Genomic DNA, 22,304 nt, shown 5'->3' on the forward strand with positions numbered 1-22,304 from the left:
TTTATCATTTTAAAAATGATTTAAACTAGTGAAAACAGCCGATCTACAAGCGGTGCGAGGCGTTGTGTGCTTGTATATCTGCTGTTTTCACTACTTTTATGCGACGGCCTTGTATGATGAAGCAGGGCTTTACTTTGCGAAAGAATGTACACATTTGACACTTGGAGATACGAGGTTTCCACCCGACAACGACGATATGCTGATGTATTTGATTTGACCTATCTTTATTCTTTAACTTGTATCCTACTTTCTCTTTTGTTGTTTAACACTTGATGGTTGGTGATGCAGGGGGGGAGAGGGTGAGCAAGCTATCTGTGTATGAATATATCTGTTCACAGTAAGTTTACTTTGTATGAACTTGTCTTATTGTCTTATTGAGCATGAGTTTATGGGACCCCCTCGATGGGATGCTGCATCTCAAGGGGGTGTCGTTTCAATAAATTCGGAACTACTACTACTTCACTGGTTTGACAACTGACAACTGAATTTCCCTCGGGATCAATAAAGGCCCATCGATCTGTTTGTTGCATTTCAACGCTGTTTATGTCAAGAATAAAAAGTACTTTCCCTATGTATTTTCCGTCCGACATTCCCCCTCTGTTCTTTTTCACAAATTGCATCCTTATTATAAAAAAAATGTGGAGTGTGAAACAGACTTATGAATTCAATAATGGTTTGATTGATCTTTATTTACGCCGTCCTTAATTGGAGCACATGTTTGTGCATGGGTGGATCTATTGGGACACTGCATGTCAATTCAATTAAAGAATGTAGGCATATGCATATTTCACATTTTATTTTCACATCTTTCATGTTCTTGTGGAAGGAAAAAAAATACATTTTCAATCTCATCTCTAAAACGCATGCCGTCTGCCCACTCCCAGGCCGTGTTGCCAGATTTATGAAAACAAGCCCAAAAGAAGCGACGATTATAGCGTCACCTTCTTAAAGGACAACTTCGTTTTTTATGAGGACAAACACATATTAATTTGGGGGGTGGTCCTTGACATAATGTTTGATAACCACTGGTTTAAACAACAGTAGGAACAAACAAGCCCAAAATAAGCGACTACAGAAAAAAACTAGCCCAAAGTGGGACATGGCAACACTGCTTCCCAGGTGCCGAGGCGGCCTTATAGATATGTTTCACACGTTTCAATTGAAATGTGTGGCCTCCCGACTGACAGGCAAGAAATGAATTATTCAGCCTCGGTGTTCTCAGCGAGACTCATCCCGTTCAGGCTTCTGGTGCTGCTGTACCCGCTGCTGTGTTGTGTGACGTGGTGTGAGCTTGCAGATCGGCCTTGTTCAGTGCACCTCTCAAGTATGGATGGGACGATACGCGATATTATCGTTTATCGTGATGAAAAAACACTCACGATAATCGTATCGTGGACATTTAATTTATCGTGATATCGTCCTCCGTTCATGCACTGGGATCAATTCACCTTTTATTTACCGAGCTGCATATCGGGTACCATTTAAACCATATTGGTAAAACTTACTTTTAATATCCATACTTGATACAGTCTTCTTTTTCACTCTCTACCAAATATCTTTGCCAAAAAATTGCCGATCTACAAGCTCACAACGCGTCGCAACGCGGCGCGTTGTGAGCTTGTAAATCTGCTATTTTTTGGCAAATGTTCCGCCACAGGATAATGGATGTTGGGGATATATTGATTATCGCGATAATATCGTAAATCGCGATTTCTCTGGTCACAATAATCGTGATATGACATTTTCATATAGTCCCATCCCTACTCTCAAGTGTGCAACCATGTTGAAAACACATGATTCTCGAGTATTCAATCTAAGAAAATACGTTATAGTTTCTGCAGGACTACCACAGACGTTATTGGGGACGTCTCTGCTTCAGTGCTAAATGGCCAGTGGTGGAAGGAGTACTCACATTTTGTACTTAAAGTAAAAGTACCACAATGTGCCGAATACCGGTATTCAAAATGTACTACTACTCGAGTAAAAGTACTAATTGCGCAGAATGTCCCATTTCACAAAGTTTCCAAATATGAAATCCTTTGAAAATAGCAGACGTACAAGCTCACAACGCGTCGCAAAGCTATTTTCAAATTTTTGAACTAGAGCTTAGTTGGTTAGTGTATTATGTTTTGTCTTAATTATCCAAATCTGCAAAGTAACTAGTAACTAAAGCTGATAAATAATTGTAATGGAGAAAAAGTACAATATTTGCCACGTGTTGGAGTAGTAAAAATGGAAACGCCAGTAAAGTAAAATAATAGGTTACTATACTTGAGTAGGCCTAAATATACTTCATTACTTTTCTTTCCTAACACAATACTGTAGCTCTAATAGCAGTTGTTTGATCCAATTTATTTAATGACTGTGGCTCGGAGCGAGGCGGGCTGCTGTGCACGGATTAATCCTGCTAATATTCTCATTTCACAACATGGCGAGTTCCATTCAACCAGAATGGGATCATAATAATCCTCCATTACCTCCCGCTCAGGCTACCAAGTGGCTTGAAAAGCCCTAATTGGTGCAGGAGCATATTGTTAATTCATTAGTGTAATAGAGGTGTGGAGAACTGTTTCATTTGAAGGCAGACGAGCCCTTCACAGTCTGGGAGACCCAATCTACCTCCCATTAAATTCTGACCAGGGAAAGAGAGAGAGAGAGATTAATGTGAATGTTTGACTATAGAGGTCACATAACAGTGGTTCACAAACTTTTTAATATCAAGGACCCACAGTATGCATATACGGGTCCATTTGGTTTCATTTGTACACTCTTGGAGTTACAGAACTTTTTCATGTCAAGGACTTGACATTTACTAGCCAACAGACTAGTAAATGTGCCTTCATGTGCCTTTTGTTGCCATACCTTATCAACAGGCATGAATTTATTTTAGGTACATCTTATTTTTTCCCCCTTTAGCCAAGGCATGGCAACTGCCATACCTGGCCATACCCAATTGACGCCTCTGGTCGTTGCTGGTTGAACAAATTGCTACGTGTGTCAGGGGCTTTAGGCTACAGACCCCCATTTAATGGATTTCTATCTCTGAGACCCCAATTTAACTCTGAAAGTTAATGGACCATGTTTTGTACACTCTCAGAGTTACAGACCCATAAGGGTCCGTTTTGGTTCCTAACTATCAATCAGTTCGCTGGGGACCCCCTGGAACAGCCTCAAGGACAGCTGAGGGTCCCCGGACCGCACTTTGTGAACCATTGATTTAACACACACTTTTGTATCATCATGGACAACAGCAGCAGACAAATCAACACCAACAGAGATCATTCTTGCTGCTTGTTTTTTTGTGTGATCATAAAATGAAACCCTTCGAGATTTTGGCATATAGCCTAATCTTCTCCACCAGCTGGATTAACTTAATTAACAAGTGGACAAACAACAAAGATGACGGCATCGGCCGATCAATGAACACGTTAATGCATTGTTTCTCATAGTGGGGTCGGGGGACCCCCAGGGTCCTTAAGGGAGTTCCAGGGGGTCCCGAGCTAAATGATAGTTAGGAACCAAATGGACCCTGGGTCTGTAACTCAGAGTGTGTACAAATAGAACCAAATAGTACCAATTCAACCAAATAGAACCAAATGGACCCGTTAGGGTCCATTTGGTTCTATTTGTACACTCTCCGAGTTGAATTAATGAAAATGTTTGAAAACCACTGCATTAAAGGCTACACAGGATTATGCCACAGCTTTCATGGAGCAGATCATCACTAACAGGTATTGTAAAACACCATTCGAGCATTATGTGATGTGATTGATTGGTTCTAAAATATAACTAAATGAAATAATGTCATGTTAAACCTACCTGGATATTTTCTCTTTAATGCCAGTTCCACCATTATCTGTCCCCTGGATAGTGACATCTTTCTTGATGGATGTGTAGTAGGTTATTTACGGTATGCTCAAGGACAGTTTTGCGGGGATGCAGGCTACGGCGCGAAATGGGGGAGAAAAAAAAGTGTTCCCATTCCCAAGGCAGAACGCAGTAACTACACTTACTGCGTTCTGCCTTGATTTTGGTACATGTTTTGTAGTTATTGCAATTTTTATAATGCTTTTTCTCTAAAACTAAACAAAATTTCACTCTGAAACTTTATCACAAGATAAAACAGCCATCAAGGAGTTCATTTTTTCATTCTAAAGGTGGTTGCACACTGCACTGCGTGTTTTCGTTGCGTTTTGGAAATCCGAAAGCCGTAGGCCAGGGAGAGAGAGAGGAAAGAGAGAGAGAGCAAGGGACTCAGTGCGACAACTGCGAAAATCGGGAAAAATCAACCCTGGTCCGAAAATAAATACGAAACGGGCGGCAGTGTGCAAACGTGATTGACATAACGTGAGGTTCATTTTTGTATTCACGCACTCCGAAATTCACTCCGATATTCGGCCCGAAAAACACAGCAGTGTGCAAAGACCTTAACTCAATTTTTTCCAAAAATTTTGTTTCTGCACTCTGCCTTTGTAGGGCAGAGTAGCTACCAATCATTCATGCGGTGTGCGTGAAGACTGATATAGGTTGAAGCTACAGGTAAAGCTTCCCAGAGCCAAGCCGTGGATGGCAGACTTCAGCCTTATTCATACTTTGTTGTGCACCAGTGGCGCACGCCGAAAATGGTCTAACTACAGACATAAGTGAAGCTGTCATATTTGCCCATTTAGGGACATTTATAACCAAAGGGCTTTTCCCCCCCAGACTTTATTACATCCATTATATAACATGCATCTCTAAAACACATTTGCAAATTATGTGTCAAAGCTCTGGTATTAATTGATATCTTTGAAATATTTCCCTACTATGAAAATCCTAGTATGAATCATGCAGCCACTTTCACATTAACCCTTTAAGACCTGGAAAGCATGTGTTACTTTAGATTTGAACCATTTTAACCATTATTTAATACTTTGGCTTTTCAAAAATAACAGACTTACAAGCTTAATAGTGCAGCACCGACTATGAGTTGTAGATCTGCTATTTCTGAAATATCTTTAAAATGTGTGCAAATCTTTGAATATATATTATATTTATTTTAAGCGAACATTTTTAACTCAAATCGGTCTATCTACAAACATAAGTGAAGCTGTCATATTTAGCTCTAAAACGAAAGTTACGTATGTAACTACGGTTCTATGAATCCCGAATGACCGCCAGAGGCGGTGCTTTAAGCACTGAATATTCCCCCTCGCGCATGCGTAGTTCGAGTGTTTATACCAAAAAAGTCACCTGTGACCCCCGTATGACCCGGTAGTGGTCTATATGTATCGGGGACCATCAGGGAATCAGTCCCTACAGAATTTTCTCGCGAGAATGCGAGGATTCTGAGTGACCCAGAACTCTGGCGGTCATTCGGGATTCATAGAACCGTAGTTACATACGTAACTTTCGTTCTATTTCATCCCTCCTGACCGCCAGAGGCGGTGCTTTAAGCACTGAATGACGTATACCAACAGAGTCACGAAGAATCCACAATACAAACCTCAGTGGGTAGAATGGGAGGACTCCGGGCGAAGGACCACACCCAATGGATGTGGGGTGGCAACGTTAACCTTGTAGTATCTCATGAATGTACCTGGCGCCGCCCAAGAGGCAGCGGCACAGATCTCCTCCAGTGGCACGCCCCTCAGGGCAGCCAACGATGTGGAGACCTTCCTTGTGTCGTGGCAGCGAATACCCGATGGTACGGGCTGGTCGCTTGCCGCATAGGCATGGCTGATCGTGTCCACAATCCAGTGGGAGAGGCGCTGTTTTGACAGCGCACAACCCCTCTTTGGGCCACCGTGGCAAACGAACAGCTGCTCAGAGCGCCTAATGCTCTTAGTAGCCAAAACATAGGCCCTAAGGGCCCGCACCGGACACAATAGTTCCGTCCTGCCTGTAAGCTCTCCTGTTGGAGGGATAAACTGAGCCAGCCGTATAGGCTGGTTAAGGTGTGCAGTTGAAAGCACCTTGGGGATGAACGCAATATTTGGCCAGAGGGTGACGCCTGAGCCGTCTGCGTTCCACCTCAGACATGACCCACTCACGGAGAGGGCATGGAGCTCCCCGACACGCTTTGCTGACGTTATGGCCAGGAGGAAGGCCGTCTTACAAGACAGCCACTTCAGCAGTGCCCTGGCCAAGGGCTCAAATGGAGGCCCACATAGGGCATCTAATACCAAATTAAGGTCCCATGCTGGAGCTCTTGGGGCTCTTGGGGGGTTCAGCCTCCGAGCCCCCTTGAGAAACTCAGACACCATCCAGTGGCTCCCTACTGTGGCATTATCAACTCTCACATGATTGAGAGATATGGCCGCTAAATAAACTCTTAAGGTCGACGGGGACCGGCCCTTACCAAGAAGCGATTGTAGAAAGCGCAAGACTATCGGAATAGAGCAGCGTACTGGATCTTCGCTGCGGACCTTGCACCAGTTGGAAAAGAGCTTCCAGCGATTGCTGTACTGTGCCCTAGTAGAAGGGGCTCTTGCGTTCAAGATTGTCTCCTGAACGGAGCCTGTACAGCTGCTCAGGAGCGGTTCGGGCCCTGCAGCAGCCAAGCACAAAGCTTGAGGAATTGAGGGTTGGGGTGCCAGATCTGACCCCCTAACTGAGACAGTAGGTCTCGCCTGTCGGGGAGGCACCATGGCATCCCACGGCTGAGCCTGTGGAGCAGTGGAAACCAAATCCTCCCCGGCCAGAAAGGTGCTATCAAGAGAACTCTGTGACCTTCCTGAAGAACCCTCTGGAGAACTAACTGTATTAGAGGAAGAGGTGGAAATGCGTAAAGAAGCGCATCCGGCCATGGGTGAGCCAGTGCGTCCTGGCCCAGGGGACTGGTTGTCTCCGCTAGGGAGAACCACAATGGGCAGTGGGCTGACGCCTCCGAGGCGAACAGGTCCACCTCCGCCCTGCCGAAGTGGTCCCAGATGGACTGCACCACCTCCGAATGGAGGCGCCACTCTCCCGGAGGAGGCTTCTGACGGGAGAGGAAGTCTGCCACCTGGTTTCGGTCCCCTGGCACATGTATTGCCCGTAGGCTGGCCAGGTGTGGGGCTGCCCACATCAAGAGCTCCGTGGCCACCTCCAGGAGCCGTGCCGACTTGGTCCCACCTTGGTGGTTTATGTGACACACGGCCGAGGTGTTGTCTGAACGTACCAGAACGTGCTTGCCTCTGAGGAATGGCAGGAAATGCTGCAGGGCCAAATACACAGCTCGCAGCTCCAGCACGTTGATGTGGTCGGTACTGTCTTTCGCAGACCACTGTCCGTGAGCTATCCTTCTCTGCCACACCGCACCCCAGCCCAAGGGGCAGGCATCGGTGGACACGTTCTCCCTGCGGGACGGAAGGGACCCCATAGGGACGCCCTTCGAAATGTAAGCCCTGTCCCTCCATGGAGCTAGGGCAAGGAGACACCGTCGGGACACCATGACCTTCTTGTGTTTGTGCCGCTCGGCATCCAGATGTAAACTGTTGAGCCACCTCTGCAAGGGGCGCAACCGCAGCAAGCCAAGCGGAACAACAGCCGCAACGGATGTTAGTTTGCCTAGAAGGCTGAGGAACGAGAGATATGGCAGACACCTGCCTCTCTGAAAAATGGGCAGAAGTCCCAGAATGTCGTCCACCCGGCGGGCGGACGGACGGGCTGTCATACTTCCTGAGTGCAAGGCCAGGCCAATAAATGTCGCAGTTTGCATTGGATTTAGACAACTCTTTTGCAGATTTACCTTTAATCCTAGACGGGATGCGTGGGACAGAAGACGTCTGGTCTGCTCGGCGACTTGTGCCCTGGATGGTGCACATATCAACCAGTCGTCCAAATATGGCAGGACCTTCATTCCCTGGGCCTGCAACGGTGCCAGTGCTGCTGCCACGCATCTGGTGAAGACCCTTGGGGAGAGGGAGAGCCCGAACGGTAGTACTCTGAACTGCCAGTGTCGTCCCCGATAGGCGAACCGGAGGAAATGGCGGTGTTGAGGAGCAATTGGGACGTGAAAATAAGCGTCCTTTAAGTCCACGGACGTGAACCACTCCCCGTGGGAAATTGACCGGACTACGTCCACCGGGGTCAGCATGTGGAATGGCATGACCTTTAGGTATTGGTTTAGTCCCCTGAGATCTAACACAGGACGGAATCCGCCAGTTTTCTTTGGAACAAGAAAATATGTTGAGTAGAACCCCCGAGGTTTTAAGAGGGGGTCTACGGGCTCTATGGCGCCCTTGTCCAGGAGGGCGGATAGCTCCTGGTCCAGAATGATGGCTTTTGCCGGGTCGCCGATGGTAGTCATTTTGACCCGGCTGGCTGTGGGGGGCCGGCGTCGGAATTGGAGCTTGTACCCGTGGGTTAGAGTGGAAACCACCCACAGGTCCGAAGCTTGAGCAGCCCAGTACCTGAGCTGCTGATGTGAAAAATATCCGACGTCCGGCCCCGTGGCTTCAGTATCTAGTAGCCCCTCGACCCCTAGGGGCCCTGGAGGGGGGGGGTCGTCCAGGGTCCGGGGTCTGAAACTGCCTAGATGGCCCAGGGGGCGCGGGGGCAGAGAACCGAAAGTCCCGGAACTGTGCAGGCTGCTGGTAGCGGCGCTGGCCTCTGGCCTGAGTTGGTGGTGTGTAAGTTTGTGGTCTCAAAAAACAAAAGCCCCTACCCCTACCGGGGGGAGCTCTGCTGGGGGGAGGCATGCGTCGCAGGCTTGCGAGCTGTTGACTTGTCTGCCCCGCCTGGATTGTCCTATCCAATGCCTCTTGGGCATGTGAGCCAAACACGGTTCCAGGCTCCACTGGGAGAGCACGTAGAGTCTTCTTCGACTTCTCTCTGATCGGCGCTTGGGATATCCACACCTGGCGTCGAGCCTGGACGAGATGGGACATCATCCGTCCAACCTCCCGGGACATGTGACCAAATGCCTCCAGGGCCGCATCACAGAGGGAGATGTTGTCTCCTTCTGTCTTGTCGTCTACCCCCTCTTTGCCCTCACGTAGACTGGCTGAGAGGGCAAGCATCAGGTGAGAGAGGGAGTTGCCTATACGCCCGGCACGACACCCTGTGTCATAAGCTCTGATGAGCAAATCGTCGGTGAGCCTGTACTGGGGACGAGGGCACCTTGTGTCCTGGCCCAGACACTCCTCGGGGGGTAATACGAGGGATGCAATGCACGGCTCAACCGCCGGCATTCGATCCAAACCCACTGCTGCGGCATTGTGCATAGCAGCCAGGGTGCGAGCATCAGCAGACATGCGGGCGCCAGCCTTAGTATCTGCCCAGCTGGCATGCAGCTCCCTCAGGAAGTCCTCTGAATGAGGAACGGTAAAGGCTGTAGGGGGTGGCCTGCGCCTGAAGAAGGCGCTAGCAGGAGCTGAATCAGCCTGCTGCGGTATAGGGACATTTAGGCGCTCTAAGGCCATGCGCAGAATCTCGCGCATAGAGCAATTCTCCGTTGCACCCAGCGAGCCCCGACCTGAGGAATGGGAGCCCGGATCTGAGGTTCGAGAGGACGCATCCTCCTCATCTTCCGCCTCTCCGTGGTACCCCGCCCCTCCGTGGTATTCCCCGAAGTGCGTGTCTGATGCCGTCAGGGAGAGCGTATCATCCTCTGGGACAAGGTGTGGCATTTGTAGACCGGGAACCTGAGCTTGCTCTGATGGGGACACAGGCCGGTGAGCCATAAGCATTGCCTTCATCTCGGCCAATTCAGCGGTCAGCAGATCAACCTTCGAGGTTAATTTTCGCTCAGTCTTTTGTCTTCTTCTTGGGAGGGGGGCCGGCATTAGCACTAGCAGCGGCCGCCTCCACTCGCCGCTTAGCCTGCCTAGTCTGGCGTGAAGTTGACTGACCTGCTGAGAGTTCACCTTCGCCATCTACTTCTGCCAGCCTGGCAACCCTCAGTGCCCGCGTCATGTAGCCGCAGTTCATGCAGGCTTTATCAGTAAGTGCCTCCTTCAGATGTTGAGTGCCAAGGCACTTAGGGCAGGATGAAGAGAGGCCTGACAGTTGGTGCACAGGTGAGAGGCTGAGCACTCCATTGCAGCAGCACAAGTTCTACTACACCAGCTAAGCACTGAGCGCAAGCGCTATCAGTTGCTGCTTCAGACCGTATACTGGGGGGAGGGAGCGCTCACGCTGCCTGCTCCAGCAGAGGTCGTTGGTTTTGTCTGAAGACAACTTACTGGGGGGAGGGAGCGCTCACGCTGCCTGCACCAGCAGAGGCTAATATAACCAGAAGGTTGTAATTAGAAATATAAATTCTTAAATTAGGAAAAATATACTAGTAGCTAGTTCTACAGAAAGCTAGCTACAGCAGAAGCCTTAAGCTGGGGGGAGTGGGCGCTCACGCCGACTGCACCAGCAGAGGCTAATATAACCAGAAATATCAACAAAGATTATAAAAATATATATTCTGAATTAAACAATAAACTTCAGAAAATTAGCTATACCGTAACAGCTGTAAACTAGGGCTGGGAGCGCGTAGCTGCCTATGCCCCTGTAAGGTTAACGAAAAAAGAAACTAGATTGGGGAAAAAGATTCGCCACGCTACTAGCTGGTTATTAATTAAATCAAACGCCCTTAGCTGAGGGAGCACTTAGCTGCCAACCCAGCAGGGGAAACAACAAACAAAAGCTGCTATAATAATAGCTATTAGGCACAAGCCTTTAACAAGAGTGAAACTAAATGAGCAGTAGCTACTAGCTAGGCTAAACCCTCACGCTGGGAGCGTGGAGCGTTAACGCTCGCCGTTGTCACCAGCGGGGACCAAAAAACAACGAAAATCAATCGCTATAAACAGCGTGTATGAGGAAAAAAAGGAAAAACACTTTTATCCTTTATAATAATAACGCCACGATAACGGAACCGTTTACGATGGACCAAACAACCTTACATTGGAGGGAAGCGGCGCGGACGCGGCTTTTACCAACATAGGTGGACAACTATCAAAGTCAGACTGAACTCAACCGAGCGTCGTCTTAAATGCGGATAGCACCGCTAATAACCTTACCTTCTGGCCGGAGAAGAAGACCCTTCCTTACCGGCGAGAGGAGTTGAGAACGCCATAGCGTGGACGCTTTGTTTGTTGTTGATAAAGTTGCAGTCCCCGGAGGGCGAACGCTTCGCTACTCCGGCCAATGTATATGGCCGCGGAACTACTAGCAACTTAACTTTCAAAAAGTAGATTTATTTATATAGAAATGCAGCTTAATCCTCTAAGCATAAGCATAACGCAAAGTTACAACTTCGCATGCGAGAAAAGAAAAGGGACTGATTCCCTGATGGTCCCCGATACATATAGACCACTACCGGGTCATACGGGGGTCACAGGTGACTTTTTTGGTATAAACACTCGAACTACGCATGCGCGAGGGGGAATATTCAGTGCTTAAAGCACCGCCTCTGGCGGTCAGGAGGGATGAAATAGAACACATGATAGACACAAATTGCATGATAGACAAAAATTGCAAATTATGTGGCAAAGCTCTGTTATAAATTGATATCTTTTTAAACATTTTCCTAGTATGAAAGTCCTAGAATGAATCATGCAGCCACTTTCACATTAAACTATGCGATGGATGGACCTAGCCTCGTTCGCAGCCTTTACTCGTCTCCGAAGAGCAAAGCCTGGTCACGACCTAAATCACAGAGCAGGAGTTCTCAAACTTTTTTACACCACGGCCCCATATTATGAGGGATTTTGTTTTTTGAGACCCCATCAATGGGGTCAGCACAAAACTGGATGGTTACCTGAAGCACAACATCTCAAGAGTTTCCCTATTCCGTTTAGCAAGCATGCTTTGGCACATCACCTGGTCATCTATCGACCAAGAAAACTTCGCCCTTGTTGGCAACGGGTGTCGGCCTGGTCTATCCTACTATAAATGTGCAAAAAGACGGTCCATCTGTGCTTGTGTGCATGCGTCCGTACTGTAGTTTGTGTATATCGAGAACCGCCTGGAGCGACCAACTTAAAACCTGACGTGCACATTGCTGATGACTCAAGGGGTCGGTTGGATTGTATTTTTTTCAGAAAACGCAGATCCGAACGATATGCCCATATAAAGGCATATATATGGAGATCCCATTGTCCGGACCCGCCGATCCAACCGACTTCAAACTCTGCTCATACATCTGCGAGGGCCTGAGAGAGCGCGGTACCCGGCTGGAATAGGTGGTTGTTCAGAACCACCAATCCGACCAATATGGCCATATAGGCCTATGAGCATGCCTGTGCATTTCTGTGTTTTCCCTGCATATCTCGAGAACTGTCCTATCTATTGACTTCTAACTCGGCGTGTGTGTTGCAGAGGCATAAGGGGGTGGCCTGGTGTGAAATAAATCCACAAATCCCCATATATGGTCATCCCTGATGTCATCATATAGACTGGCCTCCATAAGTACAACAGGCTCATGTGTTCTCATCGTTCAACTCTGGCACGTCACCTCCATGCCGCTGCAAAGGAACATGGAGGACGAGTTAAAGGAGATCGTCCCACAGCTGGACTCCTTAATCGAGAGTGCAGAGAATGAGATACTGAAGAAGTGGCTGACCGACGTGAAGGTGTTCGCTCAGGAACCTCGAAACCTCGAAAGGTGGTGGGAGCGGTGCAAGGACATGGAGGAGGAGCAGACCCAACTGAACGTTGCAGATGCGAGCATCTCGCCGCCGAAGGACACAGCAGCATCTACAGGTGAACCCCAATCGCCACCCCCGCAGGTCGCGATCTCCATGTGCGGAACAGTCGACGAAAGCGACCCCGAGGCAGCTTATGAAGCGTTCAAAAGGCACTACGTCCCCTACAGGGAATACGTCAAGGAGCCTGCTCGCTACCTTGACGATGGCGATCTGTGTGTGAGAATAGGCCAGAGATACTTTAACAGCGGAGATGCTCGTGATGAAATAATGGCCATTGGAATAAAGAAGGGAATGTGTATTCGGCAGGGAGATATGTATTACTTCCCCCCCAAAAAATAAAGCAAATACTGATGCAAAAAGGAAGATGAATATATAATAATAATAATATAATTATATAATAATAATGGGTGCGGCGTTCTGTGCTCTGCATGTCTGTCCGTGTGCCCCCAGCATTTACCAGAATATTTCCAATTTTCAGTACTTTTACTTCTACATCCATTACATCTCAGAGGCAAATATTGTACCACGACAATTATTTGAAAACCTTAGTTACTTGTAGTTAATGATTTTGATTATATTACAAAATCTGTTCTGTAATACCGATAACCACATCAGCCGATCTACAGTAAGCTCTCAATGTGTCGCGATGTGTTTTTGAAGTCTATATAGACTTCACATTTTCCGTGTGTGCTACCAAGAACCGAATCTCTTAAGACAGATTGCGCCAAGAGCGGAACCATTAGTGCTACTGCCTTAAACATGAAGTAGGAATAAACACAGGAGAAGACTGAAAGGGGGAAGACGTGCCAAACCTGACTTTCTGTTTAACACATACAGGAGATTGTACCCCAACCGAATGGCTTCCCAGAACTAAGTGGAGAGCTGTGGCCGGTCCAATCCCCATATGGAGTGCCCTGATGTCATACATTGAACTGACATCATAGATGGGCCTCCAAGTAGGCTTTAATAGTACTTTAATAAGCACTCTGAGCATGGGTACAACAGGCGTTTGACCCGCAGGGTTGCTGTGCCTGGTGTGGAAGTCGGCCATTATTAGCAGTTCTCCCAATATATCAGTATTTCCACAACTTCCCATTTATGGGGATTCCTTACTTTGATGTCATCTGTCTCTGTGTCCCTTTTATGGGACACAGATGTCATCAGTATATGAGGTCATAGTGCTGACGTTGACTGGCCTCGAAGTACTAAGTTCTATTGAAACCAACAACGCTTGTTTTAGGAGCTGGGAACCATGGGGAACAGCGCAACGAGTCCGAAAGCAGGAGAGCATGTGCAAGTAGGAGAGAATGCGCAAGCAGGAGAGTCCATCTATGGGTTTTCTGCTAAGGACATAGATGGCAATGAAGTGTCCCTAGAGAAATACAAAGGCTTGGTTTGTATCATCACTAATGTGGCCTCTAAATGAGGCAAGACCAAAGTGAACTACACTCAGCTGGCGGGAATGCACGCCTCGTACGCTGAGGAAGGTTTACGCATCCTGGCTTTCCCCTGCAACCAGTTTGGAGGACAGGAACCGGGCTCTGAAGCCGAGATCAAAGAGTTTGCCAAAGGGTACAACGCAGAGTTCGACCTCTTCAGCAAGACCGATGTGAACGGAGACGACGCCCACCCTCTCTGGAAGTGGATGAAGGCACAGCCCAAGGGCAAGGGGACCTGGTTGTTGGGAAACAACATCAAATGGAACTTCACCAAGTTTCTCATCGATAGAGAGGGGCAGGTGGTCAAGAGATATGGGCCATTAGAGGACCCTGTTGTGGTGGAGAAGGACATGCTAAGACTCTTGTAATGCAGTGATTCTCGACCTTCTGAATTTCAAGGACCCCCAGTTTGATCTGCATTAGGCAATAGACCCCATTTTTATGCAATGCCAATCTCCACAAATTCTGTGGTGTTCTTTTTACTGACTAACTACGCACCAATAAGAGCTGGGGACCCCCTGGAACCCCCTTAACTCTTATACTGCTTTGGACGTTCCTGTTCGCCCCAATTCTCAAGAGACCTCCGCGCCAATACGGCGTTCGTTCACGTTCGTTCGTTCGTTCGTTTACCTTGTTGAAGCTGATGAGGGGTCGCGCCGTCGTGTACTGTAAACACATTTTCCGCGGTGATGGTGTAAAAAATCCATTATGCGTTAACATCAACGGAGACCAATTCACTTCCTTGTTGATTTCCTCTGGCTGTAAGGCTCTGTGGCCAGTGACTGGTCTGAATGTACGGCAACACATAACAGGCAAATTCACATTCATTCTCCCATGACGCCGCCCTCTGCTGCCTGGCAGACCAAAGTGCACTATTGCACAATCAAAAAATAAATAAATAAATAAATAAATGTCTGTCTGTCTACTATAACGTCGCAAAGGTAAGCCGCTTTTTGATGGCACCAGACCCAATAAATAAAAAAATAATCTGGCAGTAGGAGAGTTAAGGACCCCACTTTGTGAACCGGTGTTGAAATGCAACGGATTCCTCTGGCCATGTGTGTGTGAGCTTTGGCCTCTCCCGTGGGCTGCTGGGTATCGGTGGAGGGAGGCGTATCTGGACCAGTGACGGCCTGTCTTGTAAACCCAGCGATGGGGAGGTCAGGCCTGATGACCCCTAGCGTGCAAATGAACCCCCAGAGCCACCATCCCCCCCATTGTACCCCATGTAACCAGAAAGAGGATCATAGTCTGCCACTCACACATCAACGAATGACTCATCATTTCATTGTCGCTCAATAAAAGAAAATATCATTTATGTGTGCAAGTGGGTCGGAGTGGCCCTCGCGAACGAGGGTGTCTATACTGTATACTGTACCAGGGATGTCACTCAAATACACAGTGGGCCAACATTTTAAGAAATTGTACAGTCGAGGGCCAGACAGTTTCAATGTTAATTTAAAACGTATTGGAATGATTGCACATATTGAACCAGGACCTAACAGCCTATGTGTTAGGTCCCGGTTCAATATGTGCAATCATTCCAATACTATGATTGCAATATGTGCAATCATTCCAATACGTATATTCCAATAAAATATTATTGCACTAACATTAATCATTAAATGAATAAAGTAAAACATAAATAATAAAATCAGTTGCAATATTTTCTTATGGCTCTGTCAGTAATTTCAAGTGAAAACGTTTTTCAACAGGCAAACAGCAAAAAAGGAATTTTCCATCAAAAATCAAATATGTCCCTTAATAAATGCAAACATGAAACTGAATGCATTCAAAACGGAAATGAAATATCCGTTTGCTGCCCTATGATCCTCACCAATCACTGCTTTCATATAGTAAAATGAGAAAGTAAATCAAATCCACACAGAAGACACACAGGTTTGCCCTTTACATCCGTGAACATGTACTCTGCGCTGGCAGGCCCTCGATACGCGCCAATGTGGGTCTTGTAGTATTATTGTGGTGCGTGCAATATAACAGCGAGTCAGTTGTAATAGCAATTAAACATCATCCCGCGGGCCAAAGATAATTCATTCACGGGCCTGATTTGGCCCCCGGGCCTTGAGTTTGACATATATGCTCTATACAATGCATTGGTTGAGAACCACTGCATTAGGTCTTGAACACGGGCAGCCAGTCTCGGTATAGTGCTGCTTCAGCACTGAACACCACAATGTGATTTGTGTAGCTTTGTTCACACATAGTGCACACATAGTAACTTACTATTGAAAGCTAAAGATTGGATTTCTTTTCTTTTTTTTCCTCTCCTCTGTCTGTGTGGCTGGCAGCTCCATCCTGTGATGCCTGGTTGATATTGGATACAGTTGCTGTCGGGCAGAAATCTTGTATCTCCAATCCATAATTCACCTTTTTATGTTTGTTTTTTTTCCGCATGGAAAATGGATGCCCTACTTTGAGGTACAAGAGTGTCTAACAAAAGTAGTGAAAATAGCTGATCTACAAGCTCACAACACATTGCGATGAGTTGCATTGTTAGCTTGTATATCTACTATCTCGGAAACATTTTTAATTAAAGTGAAAGTGGTTAAGAGTGTCTGGGGTTTCCTTAAACGTATCTAGCCAATGAAATGAAAAGTATTAAATAACGAGAGCTTGTGACTAAATAACTACATTGGATTTATCGTAATGAACAAGGTTCTTTTCACCCCCTTTTCCTGAAACCTAGCTGTATTTGGACATACAAGGTTTCCACTAAGACAGGGAATAGGAAACCTTTACAGGTACAGTATATTATGTACAGAGTGTACACAGTGAAGAAAATGTGAAATAAATGAGAGGCTCAGCACTGCTATATGGCTCAGCAAGCAGCTCATCTCCGGGCAATCTTCATGGGGCGGCAGGAGGTACATTACACAAGCTGGGAACTGGGACATTTCCCGGTTTGATCCCCTGCTCCTCCGATATCATAGCGTCGGGCACGTGCACACATGGACATCAGAGGGGGCTTGAGCCCCTGCCCTTTTATCCGTCTGTAAAAAAGCTCTCTGCCCTCTCCAGACCATGAATGCCGTTTTCACTATGGTGAAGAAATGCAAATGCCCTCTTTCCATGCCATACCTGAAGGCAGCATTCAAGACGATTGCCTTCCATGTCCAAAATCTCCTGAACTTGAATGCAGCATCTTATGTTGAAAGACTTGCCCTCTCTGTGTAGAAATCCATGCTGTACACCACATCTCCAGTATTGACTTGATTATGCTTAGTTCAGTGTAGTATCAAGCACAGAAAATTGCCGACCTCCAAGCTCACAACACGTCGCAACGTGACGCGTGGACGCTTGCAGGTCTGCTATTTTCGATGTTTTCACCAAAAGGCCTGTTTAGAAATGTCAGCCCCTGCCTCTCTAACATTCTCTGCATCCCTGCATAACGTAGATATGAGCATACCAAATCTTTTTAATGTCAAGGACAGTGTGATATGCATTAGGTCCATGACCCCCCCATTGCCGCGGGCGCGTAGCATTGTTCCGATGTGTCATTAGTCCGGCGTCCCATTAGTCCGAGGCTGGTGAATGCTAACCTGCCGACGCTGGTAAATGCTAACCTGCTAGTGCTGGTGAATGCTAACCCTAACCCTAACCTTACTCAGACAAATGGGACCTTGGACTATCGAGATTTTCCTGGTTGCCTCCGCCCCTCAGTGTGTGATAAATGTTTGAAGATGACACCCGTCGTAAAGTGCTTTGGATCAAGTGACTCTCCGATCTGTCTCATTCATTTCAAGAAGCTTGATACGCATCAGACCAAGGCCACGTTACGTACAAGATCAATTGTTCATACAGGAGCGGCTTATGTCCAGAAGAAATACGCAGGTTGGCCAGAGAAAGATTTAATGGCCGAAAACCTGTACAATTCTGAGACTTTATTGAAGAAAATGAGAAAACTTTAGCAAGGTCACTGTCTTCTGCCACTTCTAATAAGAGGAAGGAGCTACAGTCTGTGTCTCCTAATGTTGATTTAGTAGCTCTCCAACAGTGGTAGAACAAATACTGAGATGTTTACTTAAAGCTCTATTATGTAAGTTTGTTTGAATGATGTGTCCAATCTGTATGGTTTAGTATATGTTAATACAACATACTGAGGGTGGTTGTATTTGGTCTCAGTGCTCTTCTACTGACACATTTAGATCCTGTGTCTTGGTTGGACACAACCTTTGACACAATCTTGTTTCTTTCTCCCCTGAGCAAGCAGGCAGGCTCTATGAGTGCACCTAAGTAGTAAAAAAAAAAAAAAGAAAAAAAAAAAAAAAAAGGAATCTGGGGTAGGACACGAACATGGGACCTCGGACATGGACATGGGAGGCCTTCCAATTCCAAATCCTAACTCAAGTTTTCAGAAAAACAAGGACATTCTGCATACTACTTTCAATTTTGTTGTACTTTAAGTACATTTTGAAACCCATACTTTTGAACTGACTGACCTTTATTTGTAATAGTCAAAGTGTTTCTACATTGCAGTAGGCTATTGATACTAAAAGATGTGAGTACTTTTTCCACCACTACCATTTCCTTGCATACATGCAAGATTTGTTGTCACACGTTTAGCTTCTCTCTCTCTCTCTCTCTCTCTCTCTCTCTCTCTCTCTCTCTCTCTCTCTCAGCAATAAAAGCCCTTGTGGCTGTCAGAAGTGTTCAGATTAACCTCATTATGCAGACGAGGGGAAAACAAAACAAAAGAATGACATTTACACTCGTTCACTGGTCTATAAATAATGTCAACTTGTTTGATTACTTGTTTCAAGTCACTAAATACATTTATTCAAGTAAGGTAATTAAAGTAGCCTGACACTCAGCCTGAATTGACATTTCGTTTCACTCCATTATTCAGTCTGAAACTGCTTTCATCTAAGGCAATTTCTGGGATGGGCGTTGCCAAAGAGGCAGTCTTCTGCGATTGGTTCACCGTCTGACCAACACAACAGTAGCAAAGCAGATGACGTAGTGTTGTTATGTGTGGGCTGGCTAGTGGCTAGCCTGTTGCTTGCTAGTGCTACTTGCTAACCAAAGAAACAGCAGGAATAGGAGGACAACGAATTAGTATTCAAACACAACATAACATGTCTGCTACTGATGTTTCATAGCGAGATCGATTCGATCGCATTTTACTGCAATTTACCGCATTTTACCGCAACGCGATGTGTGCGGTTCTGTCCGGCGGCTGCGAATTGCACATGAGTTCTGGGAAATCCCCACCCACGCTTTGATTGATTGATTGAAGACTTTATTAGAAGTTTGCATAGGAAAAGGTACAGTTTCATGACGGTACAGTTCACTGGTACAAGGTCTACTAAAAGGAGATCCTAGAAAAGACTAAGCTTATTTCCACGTACAGGTGATCACAAGACGCTGATTCACAACGCTGATTCGCCGTACGGATTTCCAAACGAGGAAAACCTCTTCAGTGAAAGCAACACCAGACTCCCTGAATTGCCAAAACAAAATGTTAAAGGGGTGTGATTCAGGGTCTGAACCAGGCTATACTTAAAGGGGAAAACCACCCATTTTCAATATTGAACTATGTCATTAATCTCCTATAAAGTACATTAATGACATAGTTCAATATTGAAAATGTGTGGTTTCCCCTTTAAGTACAGTTTAGAGGTATTTTACTGGAGTATTTCTGTTTTTTGACAAACCTGAAATGCAGCTTATGTGATATAGACATTCGGACAGAAGCTTTGTGGTGTGCAATATAGGCTGCAGAGGAAGGATTGATTGATTGATTGATTGATTGATTGAGCGATTGATTGAGCGATTTATCGATTGATTGATCGTTTTATCGATTGATTGATCGATCTGATTAAATACTTTATTAGCAGGTTATTAAAAGTAGTACAGTCAAAGGTTATGACTGAAAAAGAACACAAAAATTGGAAAATTTTGTTTCGGTCCATAATAATTCAACTGTGAATACAAAGTGAGAGTATTTACCACAAATAGCAATGCTACAGAAAAAAGAAAGAAAAACATTTCACTGTGCATCTGCAAGCAGGTGACAGCTTTTAAAACATATGCGGTGCAGTACTCCCTGTTTTAATTTGGCACAGTCACAACTCCCAAACCACAGAGGCACAAACCCAAACCACTATGTGGAATACTGGAAGAAAACAAACCCATATAAAGTACAATAAACAGCAGCACGTTATAGCCATAATTCTACACAATCTACACAATCATAATAGGCCTATTCTTACCTATGGATGTTTTTCTTTCATTTTGTCTGATGGACAACTCCATAACCGTTAAAGTGGCAATATAAGTAGCAGTACACTAAATGGAATAAGGTAACACACACTATAAAAGCTTTTGTAAATGGATAGATTTCTAGTCTGCTAACGAGGCCGGTAAAAAATCAAATTTGCTCAGAAATTCACCTTTCAGTGGACATCAGAGACGCGTGATTCAGAGTGTTTTGTAGATCTCGTCTATTTTTAACTAGTCCCACGTTTTGGAAAATGATGCTCTCCGTTGGCATTGGTTACAGTCACAGGCATAAATAGAGTGCTGCTGTATCAACATTTGGACACACTGACTGTAGCGTCCTTCCTCTTACAAGTTGCAGCACTGTCCTTCTTTCATGAATGCTCGGAATTGACTGGATTGCCCGGAAGTGTAGCTTAGCGCAAAGTCAAAACTGGAAGACGATAACCAAGGACCGTCGGTTCTTTATCGATCTCTAGGCGTAAACCTATATACCGTAGTACAAAGGAAACGTTTCTAATATCATTCAGGGCAGGGCAGGGGTGAGCAACTTTGATGATGGAGAGGGCCGCTATATTTCCACACTCACTCCAGAGGGCCAAAACACCTTATCGCTGTATTTCAACTTTATTGTGGGCTCGCCTGGAAGGCGAGCACACGTATGTTATCTTCATTATTTATTTATCTATCAGTCAGTCAGTCAGTATCTCCTCAAAACTTTGGCGCGATTCATCTCCTACACGCTTACACCTTTCAACACCATTCAAATGGTTATGTGTTCAGCTTACAGAGGACACGTGTGCTTGTATTTTTCTTTTTGAAATGTTTTGTAGTTTTAGAGAAATTTAACCTAGAAAAGAAGAACGTTTTAGCATCCTGATTGGTTGTGATATGTCCCTGGCAACCAGCGGCAACCAGTAGAATGGCCGACTGTCCCTTCAGGCTATAGAATTTAAGGACTTTACTGTAGGTCCCAGTGGCCTGAGGGGACAGTCAGCTATTGTGTTGGTGGTTGTTGGTTGTCAGGGAGATCAGTTGACAGGCTTTTCAATAAGGTACAGTCGAGTACAGTAGAGTACATAAAAGTACAGTACAGTAAGGTACAGTAAGGTAGTCAGGTACAGTAGAGTACAGTACAGTAAGGTAAAGTAAGGTACAGTAGAGTACATTAAAGTACAGTACAGTAAGGTACAGTAGAGTACATTACAGTAGAGTACATTAAAGTACAGTACAGTAAGGTATAGTAAGGTACAGTAGAGTACATTAAAGTACAGTACAGTAAAGTACAATACAGTACAGTACGGTACAGCAGAGTACAGTACAGTAAGGTGCAGTAGAGTACATTAAAGTACAGTAAGGTACAGTAGAGTACATTAACACCCCCATTTTAAGACCCCTTCTGAGGGTCCACACCGCCAGGATTTTGCCTACCTTCAACGTGGGCGCGCGTGCGAATCCATTGCGCGATGGTTCACCAATTCCATTCACAATACGATCCAGTCAGTGTAAGCTACAAAACCCAACAGCCTGCCATTTCCCAAAGCGAAACCTATCGAGTCCAGCGTGGCCGTTGCATAACATTAAACAGGATGGGATTTCGGCAGACAGGATACAGGCGTCGTTGTCCCGCCCCCCTATTTCCGTTCTGGAAGATCTGAATCCGTTTTTTTGTGAATAGGGCCGTTCCATAGAGCGCTATGGACGGCGAATCGGCGATCATACTTTTTTGTTTTATAGTAATTAAAGCTAATTGATAACTCGTCATACTCGTCATAAGCAGAGTGGACCCATAACTATAGCTCGTCAAACTCGTCATATGCAGTGGATGAGTTAAAGTACAGTACAGTAAGGTACAGTAGAGTACATTAAAGTACAGTAAGGTACAGTAGAGTACATTAAAGTACAGTACAGTAAGGTACAGTAGAGTACATTAAAGTACAGTACAGTAAGGTATAGTAAGGTACAGTAGAGTACATTAAAGTACAGTACGGTACAGCAGAGTACAGTACAGTAAGGTACA

At 45.8% G+C, this 22,304-nt stretch overlaps 2 protein-coding genes across 2 annotated transcripts in view; both read left to right on the plus strand.

Annotated features, from left to right (window-relative positions):
• LOC308286556 (guanine nucleotide-binding protein G(i) subunit alpha-2-like) overlaps positions 1 to 22,304 on the plus strand; it is a gene marked incomplete at both ends in the record, with an annotated part of 127,245 nt that overhangs the window by 42,341 nt on the left and 62,600 nt on the right. The window lies entirely within an intron of this gene.
• Positions 14,068 to 14,412, plus strand: LOC308286331 (phospholipid hydroperoxide glutathione peroxidase-like; the record flags this gene model as incomplete). Its single annotated transcript, XM_080727329.1, has 1 exon — positions 14,068 to 14,412. One exon carries the CDS (start codon positions 14,068 to 14,070, stop codon positions 14,410 to 14,412), a length of 345 nt encoding a protein of 114 aa, XP_080583455.1.

This window comes from Nannobrachium achirus (assembly GCF_963921795.1).
Source record: "Nannobrachium achirus genome assembly, chromosome: 6".
NCBI lineage: Eukaryota > Metazoa > Chordata > Actinopteri > Myctophiformes > Myctophidae > Nannobrachium > Nannobrachium achirus.